Here is a 19,430-nt window from a genome sequence, read left to right as displayed (position 1 = left end):
TCATTTGGGATGGAGCCAAGGAAATTGGGTTTGGTCAAATCTGAGGTGGATAATGATATTTGCCACTACTGTCGTGAAAAAGGCCATTGGAAGGCAGAATGTCCTGCGCTTAGAGCAAAATCTGAGGGAGGAAGATATTTTGTTGGGCCTGTTGCGTTAGCTGCTCCTGTGAAAAGCTGCTGTGTTGCCGATGTGCTTACATCCCACTTATGTGGATCTGAGGTTTTGGCATCTTATGCTCCATTTATACGAGACGGCTTGGTGTCATTGGTAGGTAGTAATGTCAGAGTTCCAATCAAAATCTTGCGAGACACAGGGGCTTTTGATTCCTATATTGTTGACTCTGTTTTGCCTTTGTCTTATGAAAGTGACACTGGTGACACCGTTCTGAGTTGGGGAATGGGATTGAAAGTTCTTCCTATTCCTGTTCATAGGATGTATATTGACTGTGACCTTGTTAAAGGTGAAGTAGCTGTTGGTGTACGTCCAGCTTTGCCAATCGAGGGGATACACTTCATCTTGGGCAACGGTTTGGCAGGTAGCAGAGTCTGGACTGATGTTCCCCCTGCGTTTTTAGTCACTGGCGGCCCGATTGAGTCAGGGTCTGAGGAGAGCTCTACAGTGTTGGCAGACGTCACGTCCTCTTGTGTGACCACTCATGCTATGGACAAAAATATGTTTGGAAACCAGAAGATCAAGCATTGTCCCACTAGTCAAAGTGGTCGTGGCGGCGGTGGCGTTGATGGTGGTCGTGGTGGCGGCAGCGTTTATGGTGGTCGTGGCGGCGGCAGCAGGGGTCGAGGAAGAGGCAAGGAAATGTCCTGCTATCGGTGTGGAGACCAAGGACACATGGCTCGTGACTGTGGGTATGCCAACGACCGGAAGTGTTATTCCTGCGGTGGGCTTGGTCACATCCAGAGACGGTGCAGTAGGGTGAAATGTTACAGGTGTGGCGACATTGGCCACGTTGCGGTGCAGTGCAGTAAACCCAGTGAAACTAACTGCTACAACTGAGGAAACATGGGCCGTGACGGTAATGTATTGTCTGTCATACTGTTCGATAAATCGTTCTCGCTCTGCCCATCCTTTTAAAGTGTGCTTCTCAGGTAGTTTACCTGAGTTGCTAAAGATGTGGCTGGGTGTTGGAGGAGCGTTTGGCAGTGTGAGGGTTGTATGTTGCAATTGGTGGTTTTGTTGGAGGTGGGGTGCATTATGTCTTGTGTTTTTTTTGTTCATTACTGGTGTTTTTTGTTTTGTCAGGGTTGAGATTGGTGTGCCGGTGGTCCTGGGGACACCGACTTTAAGGGGGGGGGGGGGGGTGTGACGACCCCTGCCTTGTTGTCTCCTGTGGTGTGCATGGCCCTTTAATGTTTCTCCTCTGCTTGAGACGCCCTGATTGGGGACACCTGACGCCCTGATTGAGGACACCTGAGGGCTGGCGGAGGATTAAGAGGCCTGGGCCAGAGTCTTGATCTCTCTCTCCCCGCAGAGGACCGGACCTCGGAGAGCAGCCACGTCGCCTATGTATTTTTGCTTTGCCTTTTTGTTTGTCTTCGGACACATTAAGTTTTGCTAAATAAATACCTTTTTTACATATTCTTGTCCTTTCCACGCTTTTTGTTATGGCTAAGAGCCAGGCCATGACACACGAAACACACACCTAAAGCACAATAATTAACACATTTATCTTGTGTTAAATATATTCATAAAGCAAAATTACAGTTTGTTGTTTATTGGGGAGCAACATGCTAATTTAGAAATCATGTTATAACAAAGTAAAAAACCAGAGCTGGGAGTAAGTCATACATGTGCAAGTCATGAGCAAGTCTCAAGTCTTAACCTACAAGTCTCAAGCAAGTCCCAAGTCACTGTGGTGAAAGTCAAGCAAGTCAAGTCAAGTCATTGCTCAGGTCAAGCAAGTCACAAGTCAAGTCATACGAAATTCTGATGAATAACCCCAGTTTCCGCATTTAAATCAGTTAAAATATTGTGGTTATGAAAAGTTTTGTTTTATTTTCAACATAAACAGCAATGGAGAGTGGGGTGCTGAAATGATAACCCTATAAGTTCTAAAAAGGCTCTAAAGGGATAACAGGAGTACATCAACATGTTAAGCCTCCTGCCCTGGCTCCCCTTCAGCAGGGTCACAGCATTTCTCCATGGTCTGTCTAAGGTGCTCCCATGTGACACTAGGCTTGTTTGAGACGAGCTGCGGCTCGCCTCGAAAGTAGACGAGAATAGCCGATCGCAGCCGGGGGAGGTCCCAAAAAGCTCGCCTGAAGTCGGACAGCTCGGAGTCGGCTTCTTCTTCTTCTTCTCTCGGTTTTTTTGGCGGATTGCAAACAACTTTAAGGTGCATACCGCCACCTCCGGAGTCGGCTTGACTCAGTTTGCATTTATAAATGCACACGGCATCTATTGCACGTCTGTCCGTCCTGGGAGAGGGATCCCTCCTCTGTTGCTCTCCCTGAGGTTTCTCCCATTTCCCCTTTAAACTGTGGGTTTTTCTCTGGAAGTTTTTCCTTGTATGATGTGAAACGTAAGGACAGAGGATGTCGTATTGTCATACTGATATTCTGTACAAACTGTGAAGTCCACTGAGACAAATGTAACATTTGTGATATTGGGCTATATAAATAAACATTGATTGATTGATTGATAAAGAATGGACAAATGTGTTTAATCGTTAATGTCAGATATGTACTAAGTAAATATATTTGTTCCTGCTCAAGATTAGATTCAACTGTATTGTTATTGCACAGATTACAGGTACTGAGACAACGAAATGCAGTTTAGCTTCTAACCAGGAGTGCATAAAGCAGTAAAGTGAAAAGTAATGTACACAATCTACAGAATAAAATATAGAATAAATTGAATGATGAATAAACAGTGAGGGGTATGAATACACTATATACACAGTAGCCTAGCCTAGTATGAACAGTGTGTATGAATATGCTAAGATATATAAAGTATGACAACGGTAAGCAGTGCAAGTATAGTATACAAATATATAGATATTAATTTAATGATGATAAACATTGTGGAACAATGATGAAAAATGTGAATGGAAGTGGCGACGTAAAACTGACACAAAACAACACACTTTTGCCGAGCCAATGGAGAGTTTCATCCCCAGCACGGGGTAAAACCCACCAATGAGCGCTCAGCTCGAGATACCAGCAAGTCGTTTCCCATCAAGCATTTCGCTTCCGCAGCCTGTGGAGAGAAACTGCGCCGCCTCGCCGCGCCTCGCTCTCAAGTCTGCGGGCGTCTTTGTCCCGCGAGATTTCAACGTCTCATGTAGGCGAGCCTCCTGAGCAAGTCGGACAAAATGACTAACCATCATGCAACGCACTAGCAAGACGTTGATCGCAATTGCGCAGGTCTGCGCAGGTCTCGCTTGTCTCAAACAAGCCTAGTGTCTCATTGTTTTCCTAACTGTGTCTGTGCACAAAGAAATATTGTATCAAAGCCGATACAACGGAATAGTGTATGTACCAGGGCGCATGATGTGTGTGTGTGTGTGTGTGTGTGTGTGTGTGTGTGTGTGTGTGTGTGTGTGTGTGTGTGTGTGTGTGTGTGTGTGTGTGTGTGTGCTGACAGTACGACATGAAGATTAAACTAATTTATTTCATTTGGGAAAACCCACATATACATATGGAGTTGGCCAGATGTGTGTAAATTACTGTTCATGTTCATTTGAAAACAAATGCCGTTGTCGGACACACACAAACACACCGAACACACACACAGAGCTGAGCTGAGCAGAGCACAAACACACACACATCATGTGCCTTAGTGACCGGACATCTCCTTCATAAAACGAGTAATAGGGGGATTAATCGGGCAGTTCGATGTGTGTAGAGGTGTGTGTGGTTAATGCGTAGCAGCCTGCGGTGCTCTTTAGCTGTTCTAATGAAAGTAAACACAGTGAAGGCGTTGCGTAAAAGGCACAGCTCTTTGCGCGCTGGTGCTGCACTTCTCAGAGGGAGTAGCATGTAGCTGCAGCCCCGGAGACTGCAGTTTCAGGACCACAATCCTGGGACCGCATTCCTAGGACCCTAGCTTTTCGTGACACTGCCACCTAGTGAGCAGGAGACATGAATATGAACGACAATCAGAGTGTGAGTAATGTGAAGTGCTTTTAAAGTTTTATTTGTTTAACATTAAAAACAATTCCGGTGTCTTGAAATGAAGTGGGATTAGCTAATGTTAACTATGATAGTCTTAAGGCAATACAAACAATCATCTGTTAGCTTATGACAGCTGGCACAGGCTACCGGGGAAGTGGACGGCGAGGAATCTTGGAGGGTTTTTACTCCGAATAGGGCTTCCCGGGGTACTGCAGCTGGAGCTGTTTTCTGGTGGCTGAGGGAACGACAGACTCCGCTTCACCCCAGTGAAGAATCTTCAGTGTCCTCTCCACTTTCAGAGGAAGGGTGAGAGGAACTCAAAGACATGCTCGACTCCAGAGGTCATTCCGTGTCCGTGTTAAGGAAATTGTGCCCGTCTTCTAAATAAATACAAATTGATTCTGCACTGAAATGCCTCTCGGTCAAACTGCATGTTTATCTTTGGCAGCCAGGTGCATAAACACACTAAGAGTTGTTTTTGTTTTTGAGTAATCAAGCAGCTCTTCAAAGACACATTTGATTTGTTTTGATTTATTTCGAACGTGTAATACAATACAATTATAATAATAATGAAATTAAACATGAGAATTATGATACTGTAGAAACGTAAGCAGTATCAAATTGATAAACTAAATATGATTGACTTACAAATTATATATAAACAAATGATTTACCTAATTACACATCCGAAAAGGCGTGGGAAGGAGTTTACACTTATTTAACCCCACCCCTTCTCCCAAAAACTAAATTAACAAAATATACATCTAAATGTATGTCTACATACAATATACATTTACAATTATAAATAGATGATATCATTATTACTACAATATATATATATATATATATATATATTTACGTTGTATGTCAAATTTGGTAAGACAAATATAAAAGACTATCTTTTTACATCTGACATACAAAATAAATAAAGACACAATTATCATATGATATTATAATTGATCATATGCACTTCCTTAATATAATGTAACTCCTGTTCAAATAGGTTGATGGGAGGGTCATAACACAGGGAGAGAAGATTCTTAAGAGTTAACCGATGGACGGACACACACACACACACACACACACACACACACACACACACACACACACACACACACACACACACACACACACACACACACACACACACACACACACACACACACACACACACACACACACACACACACACACACACACACACACACACACACACACACACACACACACACACACACACACACACACACACACCCCTTTCTACTACGCTGCTATGGGCAGTCATTTGCACTACTGTACATATTTTTACTGTTGTAATATATTCATCCTCATCCATCTGTCCGTGACAACCTAACCTGCAGGCCTGTAACTACCTGACAGAGGATGCAACATGTAAGCAAGCATGTGCTGCAACAAACACATTGTAATCATGAAGGCCTTTGAAGAACCTCTAGTCTCTCATGATCCCCATCCAGGCAGGGCAACACCCACTTCAGGTGTGTGACAGCTCTGTCTGGGAGCCTCTGATGTGTCAGCTTGCAACAGCTAAGCAGAAAGAGGAGGCTGTGGTAAGACCTCCAACTGACTGAGCACCACCCTGATGTCAGCAGATGGCTGATCAGAGAAGTAACCTCCTCTCTCAGCTCCCTGTCCGTCAGCCTTAGAGCCCTTCTAATCCCCTCAGGAGGCTCCCTGCCAGGGGGGCACAGTTGTCTCTATTTTGTCTGATGGGGCCCATACACTAGTCAGTTAACCCTGAATTAAAGAAATACACTTTTTCTCACCAATTAGTGCTAGACTCAAAAAAGGAAAATGTTTAGGTTCAATTTAATATTATTGCTTTCAACTAACCTAATACAGTCATGTGAAATTTGTTGACATAATATATTTAGTTAAAGTCAACGTTTCAGTTTTTTCAGTGAAGAAACATTTGAAGAGGTACAAAGAGGTAATTTGCTGATAATGGATTTAAAAGCAAAACATTGTATGACAAGATAACATCTCAGATAAAAAATGTCTCCACTGTCTAAAATCCAATAATTCATTTACCACAATATAAATCTGAGAAAATCTGCTAAGGCTAAACAAGTCTTTCTGATCTGACAAATTAAACAGTTTGATACAGAAAGATATATTTTATATATATTTTAGCCCAAGGGACATTACAGCATCTGTATGTGCTTACTGCCATGAATCTGAGTTATTGGACAAAAACCGAAGGAATATATGTATCCTCCTCACTGTTACAAACTAGAAAAACATTGTCTTTCCTGGGGCAGAATACATTCTTACAGTAAGTCGTAAAATAAGTGAGTTATGTAACCCAACATTCAGTGTGTCAGTGTTGTAGTACAAAACACACACACACACACACACACACACACACACACACACACACACACACACACACACACACACACACACACACACACACACACACACACACACACACACACACACACACACACACACACACACACACACACACACACACACACACACACACACACACACACACACACACACACACACACACACACACACACACACACACACACACACACACACACACACACACACACACACACACCAGAATCTACCAATACTCAGTTCTTATGTGTGTCCACCAGAGGTGTGGACTCGAGTCACATGACTTGGACTCGAGTCAGACTCGAGTCACCAATTTGATGACTTTGGACTCGACTTGACAAAATCGCAAAACACTTGCGACTCGACTTGGACTTGAACACCAATGACTCGGGACTTGACTTGGACTTGAGCCTTCTGACTTGAGGTGACTTGATACTTTAATTCAGGGGTCTCCAACACGTCGATCGCGAGCTACCGCTAGAAGAGCAGACTCCCGTCGGGGGGAGCCTAATCTTCAGCCGCTCCTACTCTTGCGGGGGAATCCAACCATGCAGGGAGGAGCGGGACTTTATTTTGCTGAGCCACCATGCGGTCAATCATATGCAAGGACACACTAGGATCATACCATTATGTGAAAGAAGGGTGGGGGGCAGACGCTCCAAAGACAGCAGGTGTAGTGGTACAGGCCAGATACACAGAGCGACGGGGAGCCGGATTTAAATGCAAGCGCGTCGGAAAAAGTCAAGAAATGAGCGAAAACAGAAAACAGAAGCAGCTTCTGGCTGCATTTCAATGATATTGGAGAAAGCAAAGCTGAGTGCAGGATTTGTAAAATGAAAATAACCTTCTTTTTTTTGTTGGTAACCACTCAGGATTTATTGCCAGAGGTGGGAGAAGTGCAGATCTTGTACTTGAGTAAAAGTACCAGAGTGTAGGAATACTCGGTTACAATAAAAAGTCCTGCATTCAAAATGTTAATCACTGCACATTATCCCTTGCATAAAGATAGATTGTGGGTCCCTTATAAGGCCCCGCTCACACGGGACCGTTTGCGTTTATGCACAGTATGCGTATTCAAAAAAGTCTTCCGTTCACATGCATTTGTTTCATTTAACGTGTCTGTTTAAACGATGCCGCTGGAAACGCTGTAGTACATATGCTGGGACTGTAAGTGGCGCTGTAACTTCCGCCAAAATACACCAAAAGCCGCGAAGAAGAGCAGCCTGGAGCAGCCCCGCAGCAATGTTGCCATGGCTACCCTTCTGTTTAAGCCCTGAAACTGAAACTGAAACTGAAAGAAACTGAAAGAAACCGAATCTGTTGTTGCTGATGGTTGTGGTAGAGGAGCTGTATATTTTTGCACTAATATCTGTAGCATGGTCAGTAGCAGTAGCACTAGCAGTAGCTACTGACAGGAGGAAGTCAGTGTGTGTGGTGATTGCTGGTATTCAGCGGGATATAGTAATTTCCTCAGCATATGGATAAATGCAACGGGGAAGTTAACTGAAAGAAACCAAGAAGCACGTCTCTGTGGATATTGCATCGAGAGGACGGCTCAGAAAGAGAGATATTCTCTACAAACACCGGGTGAGATGCACCTTTGTCAATATAATGGATCAATGCATGAAATCTGACTCTGTTTATTTTGTTTAAGGAGTATATTGGGCGTTAACAATTCTGGTTTGCCTTTTATAATATTATTTCATTCAAGAACCCCTTGTGCGTTTAATTAACACAGCTATTTTTGATGGTTGCTACAGCAGTGAGCAGGAGAGGTGCTATTTTTTTTTTTTTTTCGCTATTTTTTCAGGAAATATTTGTATAGAGGTGATTACACGGACTCGGTTGACCCCCCAGAGCGTTTCGTTTGCAAATCTATCCACCTTGGGACCCGTTATCGTTTGTGGGGTCAGTTTCTATCGGCCTCGTGTAAATAATAGGGCTATACGCACGCGAAACTATGCAGATACAAGCAGTTTTCTCCTCGTGTAAACGGTGCCTAAGATGTTGTACACAGTGGAAATAAACATTCTGGTCACCTTAACATCAGGGATTTTATAAATTAAACTCTTTCTGAATCAAACCGTCACGGTAGCCTTACCTTACATATCCCTCTTAAAATATTTTTAAAAAACACGTTACTTTACCAGCAGAGAGAAAATTGATTATTACATTATTAATGTGACTAACAAAGAGCAGTTTGATTAGTAAGTATTATTCTGTTGATGAATGTCATTACATTTGGTGAAAAGCACATAATGACTTGTTTAAGACTTGTTTTTTAAAAGTTTAGGACTTGAACTTGCCCATCCTGACTTGAGACTTGACGCGGACTTGAGCGCAAAGACTTGAGACTTACTTGTGACTTGAGTGCAAAGACTTGAGACTTACTTGTGACTTGAGCGCAAAGACTTGAGACTTACTTGTGACTTGAGTGCAAAGACTTGAGACTTACTTGTGACTTGAGTGCAAAGACTTGAGACTTACTTGTGACTTGCAAAACAATGACTTGGTCCCACCTCTGGTGTCCACCACATGACCCCCAAGTCCCCCTGCCACTCCCTCCAGTTAAAGAGTTCAATCCATGTTCAGGTTCTCCTTCCTCCATCTGCACCCCGGCCCAAGGCTTAGGCTGGAGGTTTGGGAATGTCTAGCATGTCAGCTTGACACCAACACAGCTTAAAAAGCACCTGACCTGCAGAGGATTTGCTTCAAATTGTGTCCAGTACATTTAATATTCTTTTGATTTTGTGTTACAACGACTGTCCTGTCAGCTGCCGTGTTTGCCGGATGAGGGTCCAACTTTATTTAGCTCAATAAAGCTAACTAAGCAGGTGAACTGTGGTCTTTTTGATAAACACACCGCTTGATTGTACAGATACAAACAAATTCCCATTATATTTCTGAATTTGTTCTCCCATTTGTGGATTGAACAATCTAACCTGTATTTATTTGTATAAATATTTAAACATTTTTCTCTACATTTATTTATTCCATTTAGTACCGCACTAGAACATCTCTTGGCAGCCATTGTTTGTTCATGAACAGTAGCACAGAGCAGTACAAAAGCGTACAATATTTGTTTTAATATTCTCTGCCAAGCAGCAGTGGCTCTGTGTGTGTGTGTGTATGTGTATGTGTATGTGTATGTGTATGTGTATGTGTATGTGTGTGTGTGTGTGTGTGTGTGTGTGTTGCAGGCTTTTTCCTGACAGCACAGCTTTGTTCCCAGAGTTTGTCACTGAGCAGGCAGCCATACTGATGAAAGCTCAGAGCAGATAACGCCACAAAGAAAGACTTCAACTTCACAGCATGATGGCCTTAACTTCCCCCAGGCTGGATAAGGGAGGACGCGTCATGTGCAACAATGTTTCTGTAAAGAGCTTGCTTGTTGCTTGACTTGGAATCTATGCAGATAAGAACATCTGAAAGCAGAAGAAAGCCCACCACATCCCAGGGAGCGAGGAGCTGCGGGGGTCTGTGTTCAGGAGAATATCCAGTGCTGTGCCGCAGTTTAACTCCACTTGTCCACAGCTGAACCTGAACTTATGGTTCGCAAACAATCTGCACTTGGTTAAGAAGTGACATCCCCCACTCCTGTGCCTCTTCTTACTTAGTTCTATTTCATATTGGAAACGACCCGAGGTTAATGTAGTGAAGTACATTTACTCAAGTACTGTACTTAAGTATGATTTTGGGGTATTTAGATGTTATGCTACTTCTACTCCACTACATTTTGGAAACCAATATTGTACTTTTGACTCCACTACATTAATTAAACAATTAGTTACTCATTACTTTACATATTCAGATTATGAGCTAATACAAAATATAAATAAACTAATACAAAAGCTATTAGCCGCGTTCACACCAAGTACTTTGCTGTACTTAGTGCCGGCACTTAGTACAGATCGCGTTCACACCGGAATAAGTTCCCTGAGGGAAGATTACGCAAATGAGCCGCTGACGTCACTTCGTCTTCTTCTGCTTTGGGTTTACTGGCAGGCCGCAAACCACTTCACGGCGTATACTGCCACCCGGAGTCACCGGCCGGAAGTCCCCGGAGTTGGGGACTGGCTTCAGTAGAAGCTGCTGGGACTCCCAGCAGCTTCGACTGAAGCCTTCCGAGTAAATCGCCAGAACGCCGACACCTCCTCATCTCCACCGCTCCCATGCTTTATTTTGTGTTGCCATACGTTAGTCTCTCTGCGTTTGTGTGCTGGGCGAATGCTAATGCTAATGCGAGGATAATAAAATGATTTCAATTTTTTATGGGGTGTGGTTTGCAATTCGCCCAGCCAATCAGAACTGGGGCACTTTTTTCCCCCAGGAAAGTACCATCTCTCAGCAGGCACTAAAAATGGGGGTAAAAGTTCCCGGCTTGAAGTACTCTTTTTGGTGTGAACGCGACATAAGGGGTACTAACGGAACTAAACGTGAAAAGTACGGGGAAAAGTACTCCGGTGTGAACGCGGCTATTGTATACATACAGTAAGCTGTGTACTTACTTGTTTTGCTGCACTTGACTTTGGAGAGAAGTTTGTGTGCCAGCAAAAGATCTCCAGTCTTCACAGCCAGCAGCAGGTCCTGTTCCTTCCCCATGACTGAAGCCCTGACCACAGACACAGAGTGCTCACAGTCCTCAGCCCAGGTGGCTTTTTGTCTTCAATGTTCCTTCAATAGAACTATCTCAGCAAACATTTGTAAGTGAGCGAACAGGTAGCTGCTGAATCCATAGAGGGCTTAGCAGCATCTAGAGAGAGGAAGGTGGACTATTCCAGGAGATCACTTTCCTAGCGTGGTCCGGGTCTGGCTCCATTCTCTCTGATGGTGGTGAACTTAGATCTGGAGTTACAGGAGGACTTGTAGAAGTTTACTCGCCTGCAGGACTGAGTGTGTGCTCAAAGTCTGTCCCTGTTAACCTGAAGGCATCAGCAGCCCAACATGCCATGACACTGCAGAGAGAATCCTAGAAAGACAGACAAGAATCCCTTTGAGTCTACGACCATTTAAAACATATTTTTCATGAAAATTATAGCCTCTTTGTATCCCTACCATTTCTATGACCCTGCTGTTTTTTCACCATACGGCTGAGGACTGGTTTATCACACCTTAATACTTTGTTATTGGCCACCCTGGCGGCACTACATTTTTGCTTCAAATGTGTACTTTTCTTGTTATTTGATCAAAAACAAGAGATTTAAATTATAACTTTGTAAATGTCAGACTTTTTCAATAAGGCAATGTTTTTGTATGGCTGCACACAGGAAATTACAAACAATTCATGGAAAATACCTGAAGTGATAGATGAATGCTATCAAAACATTGTTATGCCAAGGGTACTCTCAGCAGATCAAAATCCTGAGTAGACTACCTTTTCTACCAGCCTTTGTAAGCTGTTAGACAGATAGTTATGTTGCTCCTATTGACTATGTGATCAAAAGTGTAGCCGAGAAGTGAATGTCAATGCATGGCTTTGCACTGACACATGATCTAAACGGCACGTTGGCAGTAAAGCACAGGTCCCTGCACTGACAGCAGCCAGAATGTAAACAGGGAGTCCCAAAGGCTGTGAATGAACAGAGGAGGAGGTCAATCCCATGTCTGACATGTTTTACATTTCATATGTTCTGAATGTGCTTCATAAAAGTTGCGCTCGGATAAAGTATTATCAGTGGTGTTAAAGGTGGGGTAGGTAATTTTGGAGAAACCGGCTCGAGATCGCTAGAATTTGAAAATACACAGCCGGAAAAAATCTGCCGCTTCCTTACAGAGCCCCTCCTCCAACACACACGAACGCGCACATGACCAATGAGGGCACGAGATAAATGTGTGAACAAATGGAAGGCTGACAGGCAGGTTGGCCATCCAGTTATTTTAGCCGGGCCGGCTAAAATGATTGGTCGTGCTTTTTACAGTACTACGGCTTCCACAGATGATATTTTTTTATGGATTTTTTGTCAAAGCACTTAAGATATTCATTGCTATCGGGATGTTAAGAGCATTCCATGAAATATAACAAAAAGTGTATCTCGAGCCGGTTTCTCAAACTTACCTACCCCACCTTTAAGTAACTAAGTACATTCACTCAGTTACTGTACTTCAATACACTTTTTAGGTAGGCCTACATCAGGACAAAATGACTTGGGGTGCATCTGAGATTACAGGGGGTGCAGCAGTAGTATGTTTACGTGAGCAATAGCGGCCAGCAACAGCAATGAAAAATAGCATTGATGTTATGGTCCCCAATGAACAGATTATGGCATTTGTTATGTTTTGAAACCAAGCAAGTGAGAACATTTCAAGTGGGTTAAAAGTGCAATCCTGAAATATTTAATATAGTCCAAAGTGGACTATGGCAAAGAAAAGCACAAAAGCTTCAAAGCTGTACTGATAAAACAAATGAGAACATATTGTAAATCAAGGTAAATATTATTTGAACCAGCTTATGGTTTGAAATGGCAAACATTGAAAGGCAAAAGTATTATTAAAACCATGTACATCATCACCTTGGTCCCATGCTCTGGGAAGAGAATATTTACTGTGCTTGAAAACTGGTATCACATCATCATGTGAGGTTGACTTTGTGAGAACATATCAGCTGCAACATTACTGTAGCTTGTTGATAAGCTTGGGATATGAAATATTTTTGTAGCCATTCGTGGTGAAGGCATCTGTGCTATTGTATGCATTATTTGACCCAACATTTCTACAGGCATGGCAGAATATGGCACTATTTTTACATGAATATTCTAGCCATTGTCTATTTAGCTGCAAAATGACACCTTACCCCACTGTACAGGCGAGTTGGGTACTTGTTTAGATATACCTGGGCAGGCTCTGTTTTGCCGAGGTCTCCTTGGCACCTGCGGGCCGCAGAGGGCCAGCGTTGTTTGGGGCGACTAAGGCCCAATCCCAAAACCGCCACATTAAGTGCTGTTCCAAACCAACGACTGTGGAGCGGTGTGGAGGGGGAGTGGGCTATCAAGCCATCAAACAGCGCGTCTGCATCGGTGCTGACTGGAGACCGGTCTCTACCTGACCGGTCTCAACGCTGTGTGTGTCCGTCAGGAAACACGCTGTTTACAAGTAGTTCCAGCAAACATCCACTGATAAACTGCGATGTTAACAACCTCATGATAACCTCATATGTTTTAACTTAGGATCATACCTGTGTTTAGTCTAGAAAAAAGGTAAATTTGTGTGCATTTTATTATAAAGTTGTGTATATTTACAGACTGTTGCAAAAACTAAGAAGCTTATAAACATCAGGTTTAAAACTAAAAGAGCTTTACAAAAAAGAAACACAATTAAAGATGTTTGGAGTTTTATTTTAGTTATTAATTTTAATGTTTTGTCAAAGAGAAGTTGATTTGAAACCGTTGTTACATACAGTTACGGCATTTCCTGTTTCTGCCGGAGAGAGGGGAGTTTGTCCCAAAGCTTGCCGCTGTATTTACTCCCTCCATCTGACAGGAGGGAGCCTCATGTGTCACTCCACGGACTTCACTCCGTCACGGAGGGGGAGTGCGTAGGGGTAGGGTGTAGGGCGTGGTTTGGGATTGGGCCGAAGACTGCTGCTCCGGGGGCGGCGAGTCGGGCGGGAGTAAGCTAGTGTCCACGACGGCAGGTAACGTAAAGCTGGCTACACACCAACCCGATTTTGGGAGTCAGAGGCAAGCCCCCAGGAAGTGCGCCGGACTCAGATGAAAATATTCGTGCTGGCCAAACGGCGGTACTACACTTCCTTTTGGTTGCCAGGCCCGGAAACACTTTTTCCCATTGACTTACATGGGGAAAGAGTGGTCTGTAAATCGTTGGATAATTTTTTTTAAACTAAATAAACTACCCAGTATGAACACTTGTATAGCCCTTATTAAAAACATTCGTTCCTCAAGTTGTAAAAATGTGCTAATAACGTTATTCTGAGAGTTATTTCCCTCTGCATTATGAACGCGCATCTAACCCACGGGACCGCGCCGCCCGGCACGTTCATGTTCAGCACTAGTACATGCGTTTATCTTTACCCATGGATGCACAATAAGAACGGACCCATATCGCCTTACTGCCAGCCCACGGAGCTGTAATAATGGATATATTGCACATGTTTGCTGTAATTCATCATTTGTAAAATATTATACTACATGGGCTGTATGATTAAATCTTGTACCGTAAATGTTGTATTAAATAAAGTTAATATTACCGACGTAGATTAACGTCCCTGTAGCTTCTTATTGCACTAAAAAGCTTATTGCACTGTATATATATACACATATATATATATATATATACAGTGCAGTAATTATTTCATGCTAAATGAAGCTCTGTTGCTTGGATATCACTAGATCCTGTTACAGCGTAATATAAAAGTACATAACGATTGATGTGTAAATTAGCATAATTACTAGCTAACCGCTAGCTGCTAACTGCCGCCTCGTTAATATCAAATCTATCATAATAACAAACCATTACCATGCTGTCATGAACGTGCGGTGCTGTTACGTGTACGCAAATTGACGTGCTTGATGTGAACGAGCATTTTGGGGGGCATGGTTAAAGTTGCGCATGCGCTATGAGCGCACATACGGGTACTTCTCAGGCATGCCGGGTAATCTGTGACGTTTCGCTCTCTCAAAAGTTGGGCCATTTTATCATCATGCGCGAATGAGCAACTCTCATAGGAATTAATGAGGCCCCGCCTCCCACGCTGTATCCAGTTCTTATTATACATCCATGGTCAGAGGCCGTCAGAGGCAGTCGGCATTCGCGGCGCCCTACTCAGGTTGGTGTGTCCCACACCGTCGTCTCTTTACGGCACCTTTTCACACCTCCCGCGACCTCCCGCGGCCGATTCAACGGCCGCGGGAGGTCAGAGAAAGTCGGCCCAAGCAATCACTCTCATTGGCTGTTCACACTACCGCTGCCTGCTGGTAAGGACAGTTATTGCCACTCGTCGACTGAAGTATTTGCGGTGTGTTGGTAGGTGGGCGGCGTAGCCGACGCAGGCGACGTAGCTGACGTAAAAGTCGGGACGCCTTCGGTACGCGTTCTTTGGTCTCAGGTGGGTGTGTTGCGGCCTTAACATCCCCATCTGACCTGTTGCTATTGTCTGCAGTAGATGCAATGGTGCTGGCGTTTAGTGATGGTTGTTTTAACCATTTTCGTACATGATTATCCACAGATGTGTGTCACTGCTGTGGAAGCACTTTCGAAATGACGCACGCGCAGCGGAGCAGGTCACGCGCACCTGACACAATTTGTTATTTGTATTTTTTGCTCCCTTCTTTTTTTTTAATAGAGGGTGTGGAGGGCATAACATTCAACTGGGGGTGCAATGTATGCCTAATGTGAAATATAATCAAGTGTTAAATCAGACTTTAGTTCCACCTGGAGTAAATTCGCAAGCTACCCTGCAGTATACAAAGTCATTCAAACTAGCTGCACCTTTACCAGCTTTGAGAACACTTTAATGATCAATAATTATAAAACATATCATATATATTATTCTGAAATAGACCAATCTGCACAATGACTAGCCTACTTGTACTTTTGCTACTTTAACTAGGCTATATTTTGATGCTAACACTTTTCTACTTTTACTTGAGTTATATTTTGAATGCAGGACTTTGACTTGTAAAAAAGTATTACTACACTCTGGTACTTTTGCTTAGTTAAAATATCTGAGTACATCTCCCACCTATTGGTATCATACATTTTGGCGCTGAAGTGTTGGGAGTACCGTAAACCGGTGGATCCGCGGGTGGATCAGCGGGAGAATCGGGCAGCATTTCCGGCTGCAGAGAGCGCTTAAACCCGACGCTCAGCCTCTGTGGTCGGACTCGTTCATTATCCTGTGTCCGCTGCTAATGGTACTCAGTATAAATCCTCCGTACATCGAACCTCTCCTCGTTCGCTGACTTGTCAGTCTCACTGTCAGGCTGTTCTCTCCCCCGACACACACAGTATTTTATATTTCTTAACTATAACAGTTTGTTTAACCGAGGTAGTTTCCGTTTCTTCCAAACAAAGACGTTTATAAAGGAAAGGAAGCAGTGTTCTCACCTGTTGTGGACAGTGCAGGTGGCAGCAGACGACACACACACACACACGCACATACACACACACACACACACACACCACAGACTCACTGAAGGCAAAGCGCTGAAAGCACGAGACGGAGCCCGCGTGTCAAGTCAAAACACTCAATGTTTACAGCTTCCGGTAGTCACTTTCAAAGTAAAGCTCTCATTTAACATAATAATAATAATAAATGAAACTTGAATCATCTGTCTATTTACTGGTTTGAATATAATTTTGCCACTGAGTATTTGCAAGTGTTACAACCTACAAAAAGTACCTGTTTATTTCCGAAACTACTTCAGCAAGACATGTTTTTATTTTGAAAGCAAAACAAACATCTATACTCAGTTGTCTTGTGTCTTATCTGTCAGAGAGAAACCATTATTTATTTTTATTTTATTTTCATTATCATACATTTTACCTCCTTGTGTCTATCTGATCACATTTTATATTTTGCTGCATGTACTTTTTAAAGTTCTTAACAAATAATCTGAGGGGAATGTCTTGTTTGTTTTTAACTTGTGATGTGTCATTTTGTAAAGGACTTGTCATTTTGAAAAGTGCTATATAAATAAAGCTTTATTATTATTATTATTATTATGTGCCTGTCGAATCTAGGCTGCATATCCATGGATCACACATGCAGAATATTCTAATTTAGGAATCCCAAAAACAGGAAAAAGATACAAACAGTCTGGTGAACACCAGAAGTTCTTCTTATTACTCCAACCAACCCACACTGGGACATTATTATAGTTTTCCTGAAGGGACTCAAATGAAGGCTAAAAGTAAATGTATCTGATTCTGAATGTATCTGTCTTGGTGATAATAACAGTGACTGACGTGTAACTGTTTCGTACATAATTTCTAATGACAGCACTAAGAGCCAATTCAACAGGTGAAATTAAACTGTGGCTTGTGCCTCATCATTTATTTTAAAAATATATGTTTTTGTGAAATACATACAATGTGGGGTTTTCTTTATACATTTGGATTTATGAATTTAAAATGTTCATAGAATAACAATATTATTGACTAAAAAGTTATTGTTTAAAGTAAGTCAATAAATGATTTCGTTTTGAGAAAAATGTGGTTCCCCTGCATCATCCAGTTACCTGAGACCCAGCGGAGACCCTGGGCTGTGTGCTGGCGACCCCTGCTGGTGATGACACTAGACATCTACTTTTTATTTATTAGATTGATTAAATAATATAAAATATATGAACATTATACATTATACAAACACAACACGTTGACATCAGGAGTACACAGGTACACATAGAAACAAAAACAACACAAATAATACAAATAAAGTACAAAAAAGTAAGATATAGAAATAATAATAAAATAAAAACAAAAGATAATTTCCCCCCAAACTCGTTTTTTTTTGGCCATCTTATTTCTAATATTTTTAATAGTGGGACCATATTGCTGTCATTCTGAATACAAATGTGCACATTTTGGTTTGGAGTCTATTTCTTCTTGTGAGTGACATTAGTCATCTAATTCCAAGACAATGACATCACTGCAGTTTTTCAAAACTTTTCTCAGGGATTAGAATAATTCTGATAGTATCTACTGCGTCTCCACTGTTAACTTAGACTGACTCCAAACCTTTGTTCTCTCTCTCCTCATTGGTTTGCCCCCCTCCATCCTAACATCACCTGAGCCTGCAGCGTAGACTCCACTCTCAGTTCTTTGTTGAAAACCTCCACTTAACCCATTTGCGTCTGGTGGTGTTTCTTCTTGTTCTGTCAAAGGTCGTTTTGCGGCATTGTCGATCTGATTTCCTCATTACATTTCCCTACATGGGAATCAGATTTTCCAGACCAAACACACGATTTTAGGGGGCGCTATAGCGCCACCTGCCACACCAAAACACAACAACCATATCAGTTAACTAAGATCATCCCTGTTAATGTGTTTGCCAAGTTTCGTGCATGTACATGCATCGCTTAGCCCAAAATAAGTACTTCCTGTTGATAGCGAACAATGCGTAGCCATGGCAACAGCGTTCTACGACACCGCACAAGCCTCAGCGTCTGGCGAGGTGAATATCTCGATATTCAGCTGGACAAATATGAAGGTGATCTGATTAACCTGCTGAGAGCTGTAAGCCAAAGTCTAGCAACAGCAACTTCCTGCGGTCACAAGGGGGCGCTATGACTGTGATTGGAAATTGGCCTAGAGAGAGCCGAAGTCCCTCCCTTTCCGGTGGAACTCCATGGGACCTTATTTCGGAAAAATTATGTATTGAAGTCAATGGCGAGAGAAACGTTATCTTTCGATCCCGTTTGAATTGTGCCATGAATTACACATATGATGTTTGTCCATCTTAAAAAATAATTTCCACGTCAAAAAAGTCACAATTTGTCGTAAAACTGTGAAGTAACACTTATTTGTGTGTGAAACCGCTCAATGAACTACATCTCAATACACGTCACCAACACCAGAATGAGGTGAAAAGTATTAAATGAGGTGGAAATCCTTACACGCATGTTGAGAGCTGCTATTACACAAAAGGGGAGTTAGTCGGTTCCGTAAGAGCCAGCGTGCGGGACCGGCTGTACAATGTTTCGGTGAGTGTTAAGGCCCTGACACACCAGGCAGTCACCAGAGAACTCACCGACACCGACACCGACAGTTCCATCGACGAGTTCTCCTGCGTCTTGGCCATGTGTCGCACTGGAACACACCGCAAAGACTTCAGCCGAGCACATACGAACTGCGCATGCGTGAGTGGCAATAACTCTCCTTACCAGCAGGCGGTGGTAGTGTGTATTCGTCATTAAAACTAGGCAACAACCGGAAGAAAGAGAAGAAGAACAGACTGTGATATAAACAAAC

At 42.7% G+C, this 19,430-nt stretch overlaps 1 protein-coding gene across 1 annotated transcript in view; it reads right to left on the bottom strand.

The window, feature by feature from the left end:
- Nucleotides 1-16,648, bottom strand: part of LOC117483634 (caskin-2-like) — a 124,077-nt gene extending 107,429 nt beyond the window's left edge. The window contains exons 1-2 of the mRNA XM_034132011.1: nt 16,566-16,648; nt 11,012-11,472 (exon numbers count right to left, since the gene is read on the bottom strand). Of these exons, the coding sequence (XP_033987902.1) occupies nt 11,012-11,105 (94 nt within the window). The 5' untranslated portion in view covers nt 11,106-11,472; nt 16,566-16,648. The remainder of the gene's footprint in view (nt 1-11,011; nt 11,473-16,565) is intronic.
- Nucleotides 16,649-19,430: the final 2,782 nt, after the last annotated feature.

This window comes from Trematomus bernacchii, unplaced genomic scaffold (genome assembly GCF_902827165.1).
Source record: "Trematomus bernacchii unplaced genomic scaffold, fTreBer1.1, whole genome shotgun sequence".
NCBI classification, from domain to species: Eukaryota; Metazoa; Chordata; class Actinopteri; order Perciformes; family Nototheniidae; genus Trematomus; species Trematomus bernacchii.
This window is presented reverse-complemented; position numbering and strand designations above follow the sequence as displayed.